This window comes from Rhinolophus sinicus, chromosome 7, assembly GCF_057876585.1.
Source record: "Rhinolophus sinicus isolate RSI-liver-muscle chromosome 7, RSI-T2T, whole genome shotgun sequence".
NCBI lineage: Eukaryota > Metazoa > Chordata > Mammalia > Chiroptera > Rhinolophidae > Rhinolophus > Rhinolophus sinicus.
In genome coordinates this window covers 48,887,976-48,907,331 of record NC_142507.1, presented here as the reverse complement: position 1 = coordinate 48,907,331, position 19,356 = coordinate 48,887,976, and the positions used below count along the sequence as shown (strand labels likewise).

The window sequence follows — 19,356 nt, the reverse complement described above, 5'->3', positions numbered from 1 at the left end:
CACTATTCATAGTTATTTCTTTCATGGTTTATCATCATGAGCATTTTCTTATTCATTAAAAAAAAATCTTTGAAAATAAGCATTTTCAATGATTTCATATTAATTCATTAGTATACATATATATCATAATTTAGTTCATCATAGTCATGTTTTTACATATTTAAGTGATTTCCTCTTTGCACTGACTTTTGCTTACATTTCTTTTTAATAAAATGGAAATGTCCCTGATTCGCTTTTATCTTTCAGAAGAATCAAATGCAAAGAATAAAGCTGTCAGCAAGTTTGGATCTTTTTCTGCCACTTTGGAAAATGGAATCTGCCTCTCAATAAGTTACTATGGGTCAAGTGGAATGGCGCCAGGTGAGATGAACGCAACAGAAAGGAAAAGTGTCCCATGATCAAGGGTGTCTGCCCATCCTCAGGCCGCTCACTTGTTGATAAACATGTTCTGATTTAATGCCCCTCATTTCCTGAAGAGTGGGCATGTATGTGTGTGTACATACACGTGTGTGTCCGTGTATGTGTATCTAATCTTTCATACATAGAAAATAACGGTGCTTTAAAACAGCGTTTTTATAATCTTATAATCGCGTATACATATAAGATTATAATATTACACACATATGTATATTCCAGTTAGCTTTGTTAACTATTCCACGGACATAAGTCTGTGAGTTGGTGCCAAGGAAAGCGCGATTTGCCAAGGAATCTTCTTGGTTTTCTACAGAACCCAGTTTTTATGGATCCTGTCATTGCAGAACTGCTCAATGAGCTTCAGAACATTAGTCTTAAAGGAGACATTCACTGGACATCTTGAAGGATTTCTTTATCCCACTTTTAATAAACAAATTCTCCAACTGGAAGCCATTTCCTTACAAACCACAAAATAATATGTCACTTTGCAAGAACTAATTAGGAAATCTTGTGGGTTCCCATGCGTTTTACAGGGATCTAACCCCAACAGATTTAAAAAAAAAGAAAGCGTTGCAAACTCAAAAGATGATCCCGACGCTATATAGCCTTAAAACTATGTGTTGATGATGGGACCCAATTATCTGTCTTACTGTGTAGTGGCTTTTCTGGATCATTGTCATCTTGTGTATTATCTTGTGCCAAATAGTGGAGAATTCTAGTGAGTTAGAGAGTCCATTAAATTTGTTAATCTTTTTGCTTTGTCTGGGGCTTTGTCTTTTAATTTTGTATTTGATTTGTTTTTAAATCAGCACTTGGAGAAGGATTGGGTGCCTAACAAATTATGTATTAAAATTCATTGTCACACAGTCTCTAAAAAATCCCATTCCCTCTGATCACAGGTTGTCCTTAATTTAGATTAAGATATTTATGATCTACTCTATCAGTTATGTAATTGCTGTTTCCCAGGTGATTTCCATATTCTTGGTTTACTCCTTAACACGTTGCGTACGGCGGGGTTTAAATCCCTCGTGAAGATTCTCATGATCCGTACGCAACGTGTTAAGTGAATATGCAATCATTCCATTGAAAACAAATGTTCCTAATTTCAAGTTTTAAGTACTGCATTTGAAGATGTTTAGAGTGTGGGTAATAAGTAATATTTTACTTCCTGTGTGTTAAAAAAAACTTGAAGACATATCTTTGTAAAAAATATATTATAAATCCCTTAAGGGTGCATATAATACTCATATTTAAGAACTTTTGTCTGCTAATGGCTGAACAAATTTCCAATCCAATCCCCCCCTTAACTGCGTACACACAGCTCTGTAAAGCTTATTCATGCTGCTTCACGGCACCTTTCTGCCCGTTGCTGGTAACTCCCCATCTCTTTCTCCCCCCAGCCCCCAGCAACTGCCATTCCACTCTTTGATTCGATGAATTTGACTGTTTTAGAAAACTCATATAAGTGGAATCACGTGGTGTTTGTCTTTCTGTGACTGGCTTACTTCACTTAGTGTGAAGTCCTCGAGGTTCACCGGTGTTGTTGCACATTGCAGAATGTTCTTCTTATTTTAAACTGAATTGTATTCCATTGTATGTAGCATATCCCACATTTTGTTTATTCATTCCTCTGTCCAGGATGTGTAGGTTGTTTCCACATCTCGCTACCCTGGTCTTTCTGTGCCGTTTAGTTCTTTGAATGAATGAGGCTTTCTCTTACCTCTGGCCTCTTGCTCGTGCTCTGCCACTTGCTTAGAACACTTTCTCTGCTACATACACCATTTTCAACAATTCAACTTTCTCCCATCCTTCAGCTCTCAGCTTATAGGTTACTCGTTCTGAGAAATGCTTCACAGATCGAGTGGCAGTAGATTGTGAACTGGGTCTTTGGAGGTAAGTGAGACTTACCTAAGGAAAGAATCAAAGGAAGGGAGTTCTAGACACCAGGAATAATGCGTGCAAAAGCTCAGTGGCATAAAGACATGACACATGTATGGAAAGGCAGACTGTGCGGTATAGCCAAAGTGCAGGTTGTATGGAGTTACTTTGTATTAGATGACCTTCTTCCGGGTTCCCATAGAGCTCTGCACTTCCCCTGTCACAGACTTCACACACGACATTGTACCTGAGGGTTTCTCCATCCGAACTACCCGTTATAGGTTCCTTGTAGTCTCATTCATCACTGGCTACCCAATTCATGGTGCATAATAGTAGTTACTCAATAAATGTTTCCTGAATAAGTACATGGATGGGGATGAGAGGGAGGAGTTTCTACCTGCCGGTCACTGGGTACCATTCACTTATTTATATACTGTACTTCCTATGGGTCAGGCAACTTGCTTTCACTGAACCACTGAGATGAATAAAACCGTACTACAGATAGTCAAAGCACTCATTGTCTAATGGGAAGAGAAAACATAAATAGAGAAATGACTGCATAGATGCTAGAAATTATGTATAAACAGAGTCCTGGGGCCAGCCAGAAATGACCTCCGAGAGAAGGTCTCGAGCATCTGAGATGGGGCTTTAGAAAGGAGTGGGAGCTATGCAGACCTCACAGCAAGGGCAGGGAATCCTACACAGTAAGCACCACTGGTATGAGCACACAGTTGTGTAAAAGCATGGTACCTTTATGGGAAGATGAAAAGTTGAGTATGGCTGGAGTGGAGGAAGGTGAGCGTGGTGGGCCCTCTATGATTAGTGAGCAGCAGAGGTCTTTAAGTAAGGGAAGGGAGAGGACGTGATCTTATTTTAGGACCTCTGATTTTACTTTAGGAACATAATTTTAGTGGTCATTTGGAAAACCAAAGCCACCGGTGGCATTGGAGAAGCCATGATACCAGTTAGGAAACTGCTGCGAAAAATCAAGCACAAGATAGAGAATCTGTGCTCAGGTGCTAGGAATAGATAGAGGGGCCTGACTTGAGAGAAATTGCCGAGGTCTTGGTGACGGGTTGGATGTACAGGGTGAGTCGAAAGGAGAAAATGCAAATGATCTCAGTGTCTAACTTGGGAAATGAGGTACGTGACTAGTCCTGGCATGAACTGAGACTGAGAACATAGAAGGGTTGCCCTGCTTGGGAGAGGAAAGACTCATTGAGCTTGACGTGTCTCCAGTACCACAACCAGGAGACATCTACAAGCAGTTGGGAATATGGACCTGGGGCTGGGAAGGAAGGTCAGGCCTTGAGATGTCAATTTTGGAGTCATTAGCATGTAGATGACAGTTGGATCCCTGATAGTGAATGAGGTCACTCAGCTCTAATATATCTACTCAAGATACTCAGGCCAGGCTGTGAATCACAATCGCATATGATGTTTCGCAGATAGAAATGCTTGGGCCTCATCCCCAGAGAGTGTGATTCACTAGGTCAAGGTGGGGGCCTGAGCGGATTTGGTTTGTTTGTTCGTTTGTTTGTTTGTTTGTTATTCCATAAGTAATTATCATGGGAAGCCAGAGCTGAGAACATTTGTTGTGTAATGATAAAGGAAAAACCTCTGGGACCTAACGACATTTAAGGGATTAACAAAAGAGGAAGAATCGGTGAAGGAGATTGAGAAAAAAAATGACTAGAGAGGTAAGAGGAGATGCAGGTGGGAGTGTCATCCTGGAGCCCAGAGGACAACAGAATCCAAGATGGCGGGGGTGCTCAGAAGCTTCCAACATAATTCCTCCACAGATGAGCTCTCCTTTTAGAATTCTGACAATCCTTTAAAACCCAAATAAAATCCGCCTTCTACAAGAAAACTTCTTTTGTCATCTCAGCTAGAAGTAATCTCTGTTCTGAATTTCTTTGTTCCTATGCCACATTATGTCCCTACTTAATATGTCTTTGTGTTGAAGCTCTTTGAGTGCAGCTCTTATTTTGATTATTTTGGACTCGTAAGGTCTTTTATATATTTTTTTCATTATTTCCCACTGCTCCAAACATTTGGCATAGTAGAGCCTCTCCATAAATATGTCTCAATTAAATGAAGACTGTCCTATCGTTAGGAGTTTACAATCTAGATATGGGAGGCAAGAACATATGAAGTAATGATTCCATCAAATATATCATCGTATTAAGTATCTCAAATATTTTATCTACAATCCTGATTTTCAAATCAACTACATTACACCTGAAATCTATCCAACTGATAAATCATGTTCAGCAAGGTAAAAATTATTGCCAACTTCTATAAATGTTTGAGATGTCAATTTAACTGAACAAATGGATCCAATATGAATGTCTAATTTACTTGTTTCCTCCTTTTTTCTCTCTTTCTCCTTACAGAGGATAAAGATCCTAATTTGGAAGCAATGTTGAACATCCCTTCAGCACATACTCCCACAGTAATTCCTGTTATCGTGCCTGTCCCCCAAGCCAAAAGCAAAGGGAAAGCAAAAGGCAAAGAAAAACCCAAAGAATCTCTTAAAGAAGAGGAGCACCCAAAAGAAGAAGAAAGAAAGGTGAGTGGACCTCGTCGTGGGTCCCCAAACCCTGCTTCTGCCTCCGTGTTAACTCTTTAAAAACAATTATGAGTTATGCCAATAGTGTTATTCCAGTGCGTACACTGCCAGTGCATTAACGTTCCTTGGAGTTTCCATTCTGAATGGACAAGAAGAGATTTGCAGACAGGAGTTGGGGTCCCACGCCAGAAGACGTATTCTCATATACACACTGTCTCAGGTCATTCATTCTAAACCCACAATGACTAGGTCAACCTTTTTTCCACCCTGGTTCTTGGGTGTCCTTTATTTCGGTTGGTCAACTTCCTGCCATTCCTTATTTCAAACACTTTATTTAGTTCCATTGAGATAAACAACGATTGGAGGAGGAGAATCTCTAAGCAGTGGAAACATTCCCATTTGATGGGCTTGGACTGAGATATTGATGCTCCAAGAATTCAGCAAGACTGAAAAACAGCCCACTTCTGGTGAAAGAGTAGTCCACGCTCTAGCTCCAACTGTTCTCCAAATGAATCTCTCTCTCTCTCTCTCTCTCTCTCTCTCTCTCTCTCTCTCTCTCTCTCCCTCCCTCCCTCCCTCCCTCCCTCCCTTTCTCCCTCTCTCCCTCTCTCCCTCTCTCCCTCTCTCCCTCTCTCTGTCTTTCTTTGCCTCTAACCATTTTCCTAATAGAAGAATACAGATAAAAAGAGGTTCAAGAAGAGTCATGATCAAATCTTGACTCTTGGTATTTACTAATACAGCTGTACAGTTTTATAATATACAAATACCCAACTATGAGAAGAAAAATAAATGTTAAAAAGTGATCAGGGACCTGGATTTCAGACCCTGGCCCCTTACACATTATGGAGTTTGAATGTTACTTGGCCTCTTCACCACATTTACATAGATGAGTTTTCTCAAGCCAGGACGCTTGACCTTTGTTAACTAAAAATGTTCAAGTGTTGAACAGAATAATTCCCGGTCATTCATTGATTTGTCCAAAAGCAGTTTCATAGCAAGCCAATCGGTTCACCCAACATTTTTTTTTAATTGACAATAATGGAAAGATGGAGCTAATTACTGGTTTTGTGTGTAATGATAGATTTGTTATGGCAGGTTCAATCTTTAAGCATTATTGTTCATTTTATAAAATTTCATGAGCTTTCTCCTCTTAGTTTTGCTTTGTGTTTTTTATTGATTTTCAGCTAACTATTCAGATTTTATTCTCTGTTACAAAGGCAGGACAACCTAAATGATCCATAATAGAAGATTAGTTAGAATAAACTAAAGATCCAGTGATGGGAGAGCAATTGAAATAATATCAGTGGCTAACAAAAGAGAGTCAGTCAGGAAAACTGAAATGATTATCATTAGGGATTGGTTGGAAGTAACCATGTAACTTTCATTCTGAAGCACACGTAACCAAAGGCATTCAGGCATAGTTAGCGTAAAATGAATTAGGATTTTTAAGTAGACACATTCAAAGCATCATTGATTTATAAATAACCTTTCAATTGTCTGTTATTTTCTTTTATTGTTTGTACTTAATACAAAAGCAATGCATGCTCATTATAGAAAAATAAGGACATGTATCTAATAGCATAGTGTCTCTACCATCCAAAACTCAAGAATCACACAAAGAAGGTAGTGGGGACATTGGTCTGCCTGAGACCTACCCATGCAAACAGAGGCATCTCTCAAGGCCTAATTCAAGCCCCAAGTCCATGGTCCTTTCCTCAGTATTGTCATTAACTTGGACAACTCCCTTTTCTGAGGAAGATGTGCCAGCCGTTTGGTACTACTTCTGAACTGTTTCACATGCCTGTGCACCATTCTACAGCAGGATATAAATCACACAAAGGTGGAGACTCCTGCATCCTCTCAGGCTTTGTTACAGGGCCCACTAGTCCTGGGTAAGTCACATCCTAACCACGCAGCAAGTTCTTGCTTTGTCAGAATCCATCAAGAACTCATTTAGAACATGACACACAATTATTCACGTGTTAAATTATTTACAGGAAGAAGTCGAACCAGAGCCTGTTTTACAGGAGACTGTGTATGTCCCCACCTTCCAAAACCTGACTGTGTCCTGCCCGAGTGGGCTCGTAGTGACCTTCATCGGACAGGAGTCTCCAGGTGAGTGCCAGGTGGGGTGGGGCCGGGGGGGCAAGAGAGAAAAGGTCGTATCAAAAGCAGTCACATCACCATTGGCATTGTTTATTTTCCTGCCAGTGAAACAGACTTGTTGATAATGAACAAGAGACTAATAATAATTATAACAACCATTTTTGGAGCACTGACGACGGGTACACACTATTTAAATACTCACCATACCTGACAAAAAACAACTACTATATGCGAAGGCCTAGCAATTCCGTTTTACAAAAAAAAGCAGTGGAGGCTTCAGAAGGTTTGGCAACTTGTCCATGGTCACTCAAGTCCTAAGTGGCAGAGATAAAATGTCATTCGTGGGTCAGGGATGGCAGAGCAAGTGCTCTGAACAACACTGTGTGGCCGTGTCTTCCTACCTCTACAAAGGGCCACAGTTCAGTACTTTGCTGGTCTCATCAAAACAAAGGGCAGTGAGCATAAAGGAGGTAGACATACGTGCAGGTTAAATGGATGAAGAAATCCATCTCGTTCCCAGGTGTGTCAGTACGTAACTTTATGGAGTCTGTTATTTCTACTGATTCTGTACATGGCCCCTACACTAGTAAGATAGGTAAATAAGGACAAGTTGGAGACATCTTTAATTAACCTGATGGGCCATCCACATTGGTGATTGAATTTGAATATTACTTAAATGGACACTCACGATTGCATTAGAATTAGAGTTGTAACAAAGTAAGCACTGAACTAGGACTTGACCTCTAGCCAATTCTATGGCCGTTTCAATTACTAAGTGTCTCAGGACCATGTTTTTTCATCTGATAAATGTTCTGTCAGTGGATCCTGATTTTTTTCGCAACCATATATCCTCTTTATTATAATTCCCTTATGTACACCATATTGGAAAAGTGTATCAAAGGGAAAGAGTATGCCTAATAAAAGTGATTCAATGTGGTATTTACTGGCCAGCCAAACAAACAGAAACTAAATGTTGTCGTTGATCTATTTTGTCTGAATTTTGCTTTTCACTAGGCTTTCTGAATTAATCAAATAGACCATGGATCTGGGGTTCTATTTCCAAGGTTTCGTAGAGATCCCGGTTCTCCATGATGGACCCACTGTGTGTGCTACTAAGACTGATGGCCACTAAGTGTCTTCCAAAGTTTAAGATGCTCTGAGTGTCCTGAAAGGGATATTGTTTTCAAGCTCAAGGACATTTTGTTTGTTTGCTTGTTTGCGTGGTCCTGTTATCAAACCCCAGCTTAGTACTTGTTTCACTTGCTGTTTCTGTTACTTTCATTATCTAGTCTGATATTTTCATCCTATGTCTGGAGGGACTACTGTCTATGACTCTACCTGGAACACATTATCTTTTTTAAATCTTCCATATATTATGGACATCCTAATTCAAATCTGAACATAAGTACAACATAAATAACAAAATAGCAGTATCTTCATAAGGGTCAGCCTTGAACATAGGGAGAGAGGGTCACGTGGTGTAAGAAGAACAAGATTCGACTTCAGTTTTTTTTCTGGGTGACCTTGACAAATCGTAACCCCTCTCCACCTGAGTTTCTTCTTTTATGAAATAACATAGACTGAACAGGGTTGTTAAAAATATTAAATGAGAAAATACTTTCTAATCTGGAACATATTATTCCAAAGTTAGGTTTTTTGTTTGTTTGTTTGTTTGTTTGTTTTGGTCATTGTAGCAGTAGTTTTTTGTACAGCATAAAAAAAAAATGGTTAAGCACAGAGACCTCGTTAAAGTCCCAGCTCTGCCACTTATTGGCTGTGTGACCTTGGAGAAGTTAAAACCCTTCTGATACTCCATTTATTCATCTGAGAACTTGGGAAAGCTAGTTGTTGGGATGGGTTAAAGGGTTGTTCAGATGGGTGAAGTAAAATGCATGTACACAGCATTTAACATATAGAAACATCTCAATAAATGTTTATCATTTTGTCATGATTATCACTTCTGTCACTTGAGAGGAATCCCTCATTCAAAAATATTTTCCTGTCAACCTGATATAGTCCTTGAAATGCCACCATTACATGTTAATAGACCACTTTATAAATTGAGAAGAAGAAATTCTTCATTTAGTAAAAACCTACTGCTGTGTACCAGAAAATCTCAATAATAGTACTTCTTTTGAAGGAATTTCTTATGTGCTTTACTCCTTGGTTGGAGTTTAGTCTGGATATGGTAAGAGATGAGGGGACTATATTAAGTTTGAAAGATGATGAATGATTTAGGAGGGGCAAGCCTGAGTGAGTGACTTCCCCTGGGGCTCCAGGCAACCAGGGGACCCCAGGGAAGGGAGCATTGTATGCATCCAGGGGTGAGAGCTGCTCAAAGGTGAGAGCAAAGTACCAATGGGGAGAGAAGGGAACAGCATAATTCTGCTTCCTTCCTAATTTTGCCCTGAGATGTCCTGGGTTTTCTATGTACTTACTTTATACATAGTAAAAAGTAAGTACATAGAAAAGGTACTTACTAAGTGCTTGTAGATGACCTTATTTACTACACTGGACTGTAACAAAGGCAGCAAAGAACCAGTACTCTGGGCCATCTGTCATACTCGGAAGCAAGCTATTATTCATATGTAGACAAAAGAATGAAAAAACAATTGGCGAAAAGATAAAATCCCAGCCACACAGCATTGCCCAGTTCAGTTAGGCTGTTTTGTTTTGTGTTGTGTTGTTTTTAAGATAAGTACGTTATGGATGAGGAACCCACCTGGGACATCATGGTCCGACAGAGCTACCCCCAGAAGGTGACGCACCAAGAGTTCTACAGAACGGTGATGCCCCCAATGGAGCAGGAGGCATCGAGAGTTATTACCAGTCAAGGAACTGTTGTCAAATACATGCTGGATGGATCCACACAGGTAAAGGACTGTTAGAGAAATTACTCTCTCCTGCTGCACCATGAAAGACAAACGAGCTACGGGTGAGGAACAGTGCTGTGACACGGAAGAGGAACAACTCCTTTGAAAATGGAATGACACTTTAAAATGACAATGAATCATATACAGTGCTACCTCGGTTTTCGAACGTCTCCATTAACAAATATTTCGGTTCACGAATGCCATAAATTTTATGGATCTATGGTATCATTAGATAGTAAAATTCATGCTAAATTTGCAGTTTTAGGGGTTGATTTTAAAGGACTGGAACGGATTAATCCATTTTGCATTACTTTCTATGGGGAACCCGTGCCTCGGTTTTCGAACGTTTCAGAACTCGAATGGTCTTCCAGACGGATTACATTCGAAAACCGAGGTACCACTGTAGTTAGAAGAAAACACACTGTACAAATAAACTTGTAATTCTACACAAGAGCCAAGATTACAGGCTGAACACAGTGCTGACCTCTTCTTTCTCCAAACATCTTAAAATAATAGAAAAATACTTTTAAATAGCAAATTCATAACAGTACTGGAGAACAACAAATTCTGTCATCCGTGGATCAGAAGATTGGGAGAATTCCTAGAAAATGCAAATGGGCTCAAATGGGCTCAGACTGAGGGAGAAAGAAGAACAACATTTAAAACACACACACGCGCGCACACACACACGAAACCTGCAGCGAAATAAAAAATGAGAGTTCCAATGAAGGTTACCGATGGAGCTCTGGACTCGGATATCAGTGCGGCGGCCCAGGTAACTCACTACCTGGGGCACTGCCCTGGGGGATGGGAACCAGAAAGCATAATCTGCAGGCCGTATGCCTTGCCCTGTCCCTCCCCCATCACAGGGAGGAGCACCATGACCAGGCAGCGCACCGCCGGCACCACCAAGAAGTGAAAAGGCATTCTCAGTGAGAAATAGGACCACACACCCAACAGGCATCAACCTTGATGAAGGAAGGACACAGTTCAATAAAGTAAAGAAATAGCCCCTAAAAATAAGCAGAAATCATTAAACTAAAAAAAAATTGAAAGTGATTAAAAGCAATATAGGTAAAAATATGAGGTTCACAGCCCATAAAACAATGTTTTAAAGTTGCTATGTAAAGCAATGAAAAGTTCTTAGATATCAAAATAACAATTGTGAAAGATTGGGGTGGTGGGGTGGGTGGTTATGAGGGAGAGGAACGTTAGGAGACCTGGAAAAGGGATCTGTAGGACAGAATTTCCAGAAGAGCAAAATAGTGACAATGAAGGGGGTAAATAATAAAAGGAATACTGTAGTAAATTTGCCTAGAGTTTAAAAAACACACACAAAAACTTCAGATGAAACAGGACAGCCAAGTACCCATCAGGATTGATACTAATTATTTCTAAAAGGTCATTTAGATACATCACGGTGCAATTTTAGGGCTGCACAGGTAGACAATCCCAAAAGCTTCCCAAAGAAACCAGTTACTATGAAAGAATAAGACTGAGATGGACATTAGACGTCTCGTCAGAAGCACTGCCAGTCAAGTTTACGTGGCGGCTGTCAGTACTGATCCTGGACAGGTGATGGACCCATACATACTGGATAGATCCCGAGGGAAGGTAAACATTTAAATATGTGGTGAAGTTTTAAATGTAGTCCTTAGAAAAATTGCAACAGTGGGTAATTTCCCGACCACATAAGGGAAGGGTAAATAAAGGAAAGCATAGAACAAGTCAACCTAACAAAAGACAGGAAGTAAAAAGCAAAAGAAAGTAGAAGGTAAATGGAAAACAAAGTGATACAGTTGTGCTGGTTCTCAAGCTGTTGTCGCCGAGCTCCAATGCTCCCCTTGAAGGAAGTGCTCTGCGGTGCTGTGTCTGGAAGTCCGCAAATAGCGCGTCTCTGGGTTATTTTGAACTTATTTCAGTTTGACTCACAGTGTTGTTAACCATTCTCTTCCTTGCTTCCTAGAACGCTAAACTTTTGCTTTTCCTTCAGATCCTCTTTGCAGATGGTGCCGTTAGCACTAGTCCCGATTCCGGGCCTGTGTGTCCGCCTGCGGAAGCGCCCACAAGCCCTCCTAGTGGGGACCTGCAGGCCTCAGCTTCCCAGCAAAAGTCCGAAATAGCACAGTCAGATATTATCATCACAAAGAAAGGTAATAACCAAAACCTCTCAATTTATAATGGATTTAATAAGTTCAAATGCTTAATAAATGTTTGATCTCATCATTATTAAACTTCTTGTTATGAACATTTATATGTATTCACATGTGCATAGATGAATTTTAATTGCACTGTTTCATGAATTGCTTTTGTCTCTTAGTAAGGAACAAGGACCATTTTCATATGTCATTTCATACTCCTACACAGCATTAGCTCTAATGCCTGGGCCATTGTTTTAGGGTTCGTTGAGCTTATCAGTGTGAAGGTTCTGAGCAGGCGTCTCTCTGGTTCTCTGGACATTTTCCTCAGTTCCGAGAAGGCCAGGTCTGCTCCAGGCATGAGGTCCTCATGGAATAATTTGCAAAACAGAGAGGAAAGAGCTGAACACAGAGCTTTGAAGTATCTTATCAGGAAGGAAAGAATTTTCAGACTCCACTGGGCCCCCCACCCTCACCCCAGCCGACCTCCCCTCATGTCTCATTGACTAGGCTTGACCAGAGACTTGGGCTGGGAAAATCGTATCAGATGCTTTTGACTTTTCTCTCAGGAGATGATCGCTACTAGTAGGGGGAAAGAAGGTGGGTAACAGTTGGGTAAGCAGTCAACAGTGTCAGCCATCATCTAAATTATAAACTTAGCGATTTCACCCCTTCAGAGACATTTCCAATTACATCCCTCAGCACAGGGCGAAAATGTCTTCTTCCGCATACCCTGCCATTCTTTTCATCTGACTCACTTTGATAAACAATTAATGCATCCTGTTATGTTGATTTGCATTTCTTGGATTCCTGGTGAGATTAAACATTTAAGGATGCGTATTGCTTTGTGAATTTTTTAGTCATGCTTTATTTAAATAAATACGTCTTTATTTTGTTGACTATTGCAATGTTCATAATTTCCATATTAATTTTTAAGAACTCTTTATATGTAGGAGATGTGTGTGTTTCAGTCCCAATTCTAAATACTTTAAAACATTAAATCAGCTCATCCTCACAGCAACCCTGTGCGGTATATATTTTAATAATCCCCATTTACAGAGGAGGAAATTGAGACCCAGAGAGATTAAGTAATTTCCTCAAGGTCTCTCAACTGGTAAGTGGTAGAGCTGGTATTTGAGTCTGGGCAACTAACTCCTACATCACACTGTCTCTCTCTCATTCATTACAATTTTTTCTCAATTTCTCATAGGGCTTTAATGATTGGAGACTAAGATTTCATCTTTTTTGTCACTTTCACACATCTCACCACAATATAATATACTCATATGGAGCCAAAGTGAATTCCTTTTTTGGTAACTCAAAATTTAACAAGGTACATTTTCCTTCAGTAGTAGCAGAAGGTTCCTAGTAGAGGTGAATGGAAGTGTCCCCATAACTCTCCAAACTTCCCAGCTCAAGGGCTCCCTCTCTTGATAAAAACAGGCCTCGATGGACAGGTGGTCTGTGTAGCCACTTCTCTCGTTTCCTAACCTGGTTCCAAAGGGCTTCTGCCTCCAGCATGATGTGCTCCAGATTTCTTCATAGCCCTTCCAATTAAGACGATGCATTCACGTTTTCTTAAACTAATATTTTTTGGGGGGAGGGGGGCAATTTTAGTTTTACAGGAAAAAGAAAAGAGCAGAAAGTACAGAGTTTCCATATACTCCCTCTCTTCCCAGCTCACAGTTTGCCCTTTTTTTAACATCTTGAAGGTGTGGTACCTTTGTTACAGTTGATGAACCAGTATTGATAACATTATGTATTAACTCAAGTCCATAGTTTACGTTAAGGTTCACTTTTTGTGTTGTACACTCTGTGAGTTTTCACAAATGCACATTGTCATGAGTCCACCATTACGGTGTCATACAAAATAGTTTCACCACCGTGAAAATCCCCTGGGCTCCCCTTATTCATCCTTCTCCTCTCCCCAACCCTGAACTCCCGGCAGCCACTGTTGTCCCCCATTTTGCCCATCCTAGAATGTCTAGAATGTCACAGAGCTGGAATCATACTGTAAGTAGCCTTTTCAGATTGGTTCCTTTCATTTAGTAATACACATTTAAGATTCCTCCATGTCTTTTCATGGCTCGATAGCTAATTATTACAGAATAATATTTTATTGTATAGCTGTGCAACAGTTTGTTTATCCATTCACCTATTGAGGCGTATGTTGGTCGCTTCCAGGTTTTTTGGCAATTGTGAATAAAGCTGCTTTTAAAGATTGGCCTGCAGGTTTTTGTGTGCACGTGTCTTCAACTCATTGAAATAAATACCTAGGAGCATATTCCGTGTATGTGTTCAGCTTTGTAAGAAATTGCCAGACTGTCTTCCCAAGTGGCTCTACCATGTTGCAATCCCACCAGCAGTGAATGACAGTTCCTGTTGCCCCACATTCATGTGATCATTTGGTGTTGTCAGTTTTTTGGATTTTAGCCATTCTAATAGGTGTGTAGTGGTATCTCATTTCATTCCTAATGATTTATGATATTGAGCATCTTTGCATATGCTTATTTACTAATCGTGTATCTTCTTTGGTGAGGTGTCTGTTGACATCTTTTGCCCATTTAAAAATAGACTTGTTTTCTTAGATGCATTCAGGTTGTATTTTAGAGGTTGTGTTTCAGTGCTTTCTAAACCTGCCATGAAAGGACCACCCCTACCCTTACCTCCGGCATAATCCAGGCCCTTCCTCTCTCTGTCACTCAGGATTCTGCTCTATTCATTTTAGATAACTGCCCACACACGTCGCTCCCAGGATGGGATCCTGTCCTGTTGCAGGATTGACTTAAAAACATTCTGAGATCTGTGAGCAACTGCACCCTGTTCATTCCAGTAGCTCTTTTAAACCTATCCTCATGGGCTGTTCTTCGGCTCTGCTTCTGGTAGTTCAGTGGGAGTTTGAGGGTTTCCCTGGTTTTCCCACAAGTGTAATTTCTGGATGTTTTTTTTTCCATTGTTATTATTGCTTCAGATGATTTCCACAATGAGAAGAGGGACAAGTCACAACTCTGTTGCTGCTACACCTACATGACAAAAACAGAAAGAAGCCCATGTTTTTTCCGTTTATTTTGCTGTTCTTTTTTATCTACTTAAGGTGCTTCACTAACTTGGAAACTTTCTTCTCCTAATATAAGCATTTACTTCAAAGCCCTGTGTTAGCTTTATTCAATGAGTTTTATTTTAATACCAGCTTTACTGTGTTCACATGCCGTAATATTCACCCTTTATAAAGTACACAATTTTAGTGTATTCACAGAGTGTGCAACCATCTCCATTTCTAATTGCAGAACATTTTCATCACTCCCCTCCCCCAAACCAGCACCCATTAGCAGTCACTCCCAGTTTCCCCTGCTATCCCATCAGCACCTTGGAGCCACTAATGTACTGTTTCTATGGATTTACATATTCTAGACATTTAATATAAATGGAAACATACAATATGTGGCCTTTGTGACTGGCTTCTTTCACTTAGCACGTTTTCAAGGTTAATCTGTGTGGTAACATGTATCAGCACTTCATTTTTATGGCCAAATAATATTCCCTTGTATAGACTGACCACACTTTGTTTATCCAGTCATAAATTGATGGACGCCTGGGTTGTTTCCACTTTTTGGAAATTACAGATAAAGTTGCTGTGATCACTTTTGTACAGGTTTTTGTGTGGACATTTTCATTTTTCTTGTGTACATACCTAAGAGTGGAATTGCTGGATCATAAGTAACTCTATGTTTAGCATTTCGAGGACCGGACAAACTGTTTTCCAAACCAGCTGCACTATTTTACATTCTTACCAGCAGTGAGTGAGGGTTCCAATTTTTTCATATTTTCGGCAACACTGTTATTGTTTGTCTATATCCATTCTAGTGGATGTGACATGTTCTCTCTCTCTCTCTCTCTCTCTCTCTCTCTCTCTCTCTCTCTCATTTTAATTTGCATTTCCTTAATCGTTAATGATGGTGACCATCTTTTCAGGTGCTTAATGGCCATTTGTATATCTTCTCTAAAGAAATGTCTATTCACATATTTTTTTCCAATTTTTAATTGGATTGTTTGTCTTTTTACCTTTTGTATATTTGGATACAAGTTTCTTATCAGATATCTGATCTGTGGATATTCTCTCTCATTCTGTGAGTTGTCTTTCTACTTTCTTGATGGTGTCCATTTTGATAAAGTTCATTTTATCTGTTTTTCCCCCCTTTGGTTGTTTGTGCTTTTAATATCCTATCTAAGAAAGCATTATATAATCCAAAGCCGCAAAAAGTTGTTCCTATGTTTTCTTCTACGAGTTTTATAGTTTTAGTTCTCGCATTTGAGCTTTTGTAGTCCATTTTGATTTAATTTTTGTATATAGTGTGAGATAGGGGTCTGAATTCATTGTTTTGCATTTGTTAAAATGACGATTTCCCCCTGATTGAATTGGTTGGCACTCCAGTCAAAAATCAGTTGACCATAAATGTAAGCATTTATTTTTGGATTCTTAATTTGAGTCCATTGATCTCCAAATATATGTTTATTTATGCCAACAGCTCACTGTCCTGGTTATAGTGCTTTGTAGTAAATTTGAAATTGGAAAGTGTGAGTCATCCAACTTTGTTTTACTTTTAAAATATTATTTTGGTTATTCTGAGTCCCTTGCATTACTGTATGGATTTTAGAATCCTCCTGTTAATTGCTGCAAAAGAGGAGCTGAGATTTTTATAGAGCGTCCCTTGGTGAGATAAATTTTGAGAGTTTCTGTCTTTATAATATTAAGTCTCCCTTTGTGAACATGGGATATCTTTCCATTTATTTAGGTCTTCTTTAATTTTGTTCAATGCTGTTTTGTAATTTTCAGTGTACAATTGTTACACTTGTTACATTTTTCTTAAGTATTTTATTTTTCTTGATACTATTATAATTGGAATTATTTTCTTAATTTTCTTGTTGGATTGTTCACTGATGGTGTATACCAATACAATTGATTTTGTTGTGTGTGTATTGAGCATGTGTCCTTAAACCTCACTGAACTTTTTTTATTCTCATTGTTTTTGTTTTGTGGCAACACTAGAAATGAGATTCCCAGCCCCTGGGTTTGTTCTTGTGGCTGTTTTGGCTGTTTATGTAGAGACTTTTCTGAACTTATTCTGTAGAATCCATTTTCTTTGTCCTGTGTGACCACTGAAGTCTCTGCTCAGTTAACTTAGTGGTCAGCTAATGATTGGGCAGAGATTTCCCGAAATGCCTCAAACCAAAGACTCTCCCAGCCTTTACCAGGCGTCGTGTGCTTATTGGGGCACACTTTCATCACTCTGGCAGTTAGACCAGAGCCTTAGCCTCAAGGTCAGCCAGAGGTGAGAGTTTGGTATTTCTCAAGTCTTTCCTGGGGGTGAGAGCAGTCCTTCTTGTGCTACCTGTAGCTTCTAGATTCCCAGGCAAATGTCAGGGTTTTTCAAAGCCCCCAGTGGACATCTCATGCTCTAGCTTTTCCTTTTAAATTTTTTTTTGGTCAGCCTCTTGTTTGCCCCAACTATTATTGCTGCTTCAGGCAGCCACATTGCAAATAGTTGCCACTGATTGTTTCGACAAGGTCCCCAGAAAAAGACTTCACAATGAGTGAGTTCTGACTCAGGTCAGAGTGAGGCTTTTCAGGGAGATTTTAGACAAGACAAACAATGACAATTCTCTAGGAATGGGGCTTTGAGGGAGAATTCCAAACCCATTTCCCCCTCAGTGGCTGCTAGACTGTTGGTTTCCACAGCTACTGTGATTTGGGGGCTACTGTTTTTTAAAGGTACTGAGTAATTGGAGATGGGGGAGGATAAAGGATGAGAATAGAGCAAGTTGCAACAACACAGAGCAGTTGTTCTTACTGAGATTCAGCCTCTTTTTAAAAAATTTTTTTCCTCAGGTTGTCGTAATTCTTTGGTTTATTTCCAGAGTTTTAAAAATGTTGCTTTTGATCATTTTTTTTTTCAAGTGTTCTCATTGTTTTTATGGAGGAGTAGATTTTCAGAGGTTCTTAATTGCCATTCCAGAAGTGGTTCTTCCAGCTCACAATAAATAATATTTACTAATTTTCATTATTTTTCCATTCTAAATATTTTTCTAATTTCCATTATGACTTATTTTTTGACCCACAAGTTATTTAAACTTGTTTTTAAATTTCCAAATTTATGAAGTATTTCTAGGATTTTTTTAAAGAGTTTTTTAACTCATCCTTTGAAATTTGTTAAAACTTGGTATATATTATAGCCTCATATATGGTCACGTTTTTAAAAAATTCTGTCTATGATTGAAAAGGGCATGTATCCTACAGTTATTGAGTATAGTGTTCTTCTCTTTATATCTATTAGCTCAAACTTACAAGTTGTATCATCTACTCTATATTCAAGTTCAGCAGACTTTTCTATAAAGGACAAAATGGTAAATAATTTAGATTTTGTGAGCCATGTGGTCTTTGTCACCGCTATTCAACTCTATCGTTGTAGCATGAAAGTAGCCAAAAACAGTATATGATCAAATGAGCATGCTGTGTTGTGTTCCAATAAAACTTTATTGATGGACATTAAAATTTGAATTTCGTATAATTTTCATGTGTCACAAACTCGTATTATTTATTTTTATTTTTTAAATTATGTACTAATAGAAATGTTAAAAAAATTGTTATTACATAGACTATACAAAACTAGGTAGAAGGCCATATTTGCCCCACATATCAAAATTTCCCATCTCTTATTCTAGACCCCACAGATATTTTTAATATACTGTATCAATTTATTCAGGAGAAGTATGTTTAAATTTCCTGAAAGGGCAGAATAATCTGTTCAGTGCTCTGTTCCTTATAATTTAATCTTCGTTTCTTTATTTCTGAAATAATTATGTTTTTTTTTAATAGTTCTGTCAGATTTTTCTCTATATATTTTGAGGATATAATTTTAGCTACTTAAAGTTTAGCATTGTTATATCTTCATGGGGAATTTAACATTTAATCACTGTGCAATAGCTTTATATTTTAGGATTCTTTTTTTGTTTTTTGTTTTTTTGCCCTATTTTGCTTATATTATTATAGCTATAACAGCTATTGCTTAGTACTTTCCCAGGATAACTTTTCCCACAACTTATTTTACTTTCTGTGATTTATGTTTAAATGTGTCCCTTGTGAGCAGCATATAGGTGCTTATCTTAAAAATTCAATGTGACAATTTTTATCTTTTAACTGGGGGTTTTAGTATGCTTATTGTATAACAGATATTTTCTGAAAACGTTTTTATGTTGTCCTCATTCTTGAAAGATAATTTCACTGGTATAGAATTCTAGATTGGTAGGCATTTTCTCTCTGTACATTGAAAATAATTCTCTATTTTCTTCTTGCTTTCAGTGTTGGTGTTGAAAAGAT

The 19,356-nt window shown here is 38.8% G+C and overlaps 1 protein-coding gene across 4 annotated transcripts in view; it reads left to right on the top strand.

Moving 5' to 3' along the window:
* SPAG17 (sperm associated antigen 17) overlaps positions 1 to 19,356 on the top strand; it is a 163,016-nt gene that overhangs the window by 99,730 nt on the left and 43,930 nt on the right. For all 4 annotated transcript variants that reach the window (XR_016021765.1, XM_088799522.1, XM_088799521.1 and 1 more), the window contains exons 24-28: positions 247 to 360; positions 4,689 to 4,864; positions 6,862 to 6,979; positions 9,665 to 9,843; positions 11,837 to 11,996. Coding sequence is in view for 3 of the 4 variants with exons in the window: in XM_088799522.1 (XP_088655648.1) it covers positions 247 to 360; positions 4,689 to 4,864; positions 6,862 to 6,979; positions 9,665 to 9,843; positions 11,837 to 11,996 (747 nt within the window). In the remaining variant the exon portion in view is untranslated. The remainder of the gene's footprint in view (positions 1 to 246; positions 361 to 4,688; positions 4,865 to 6,861; positions 6,980 to 9,664; positions 9,844 to 11,836; positions 11,997 to 19,356) is intronic.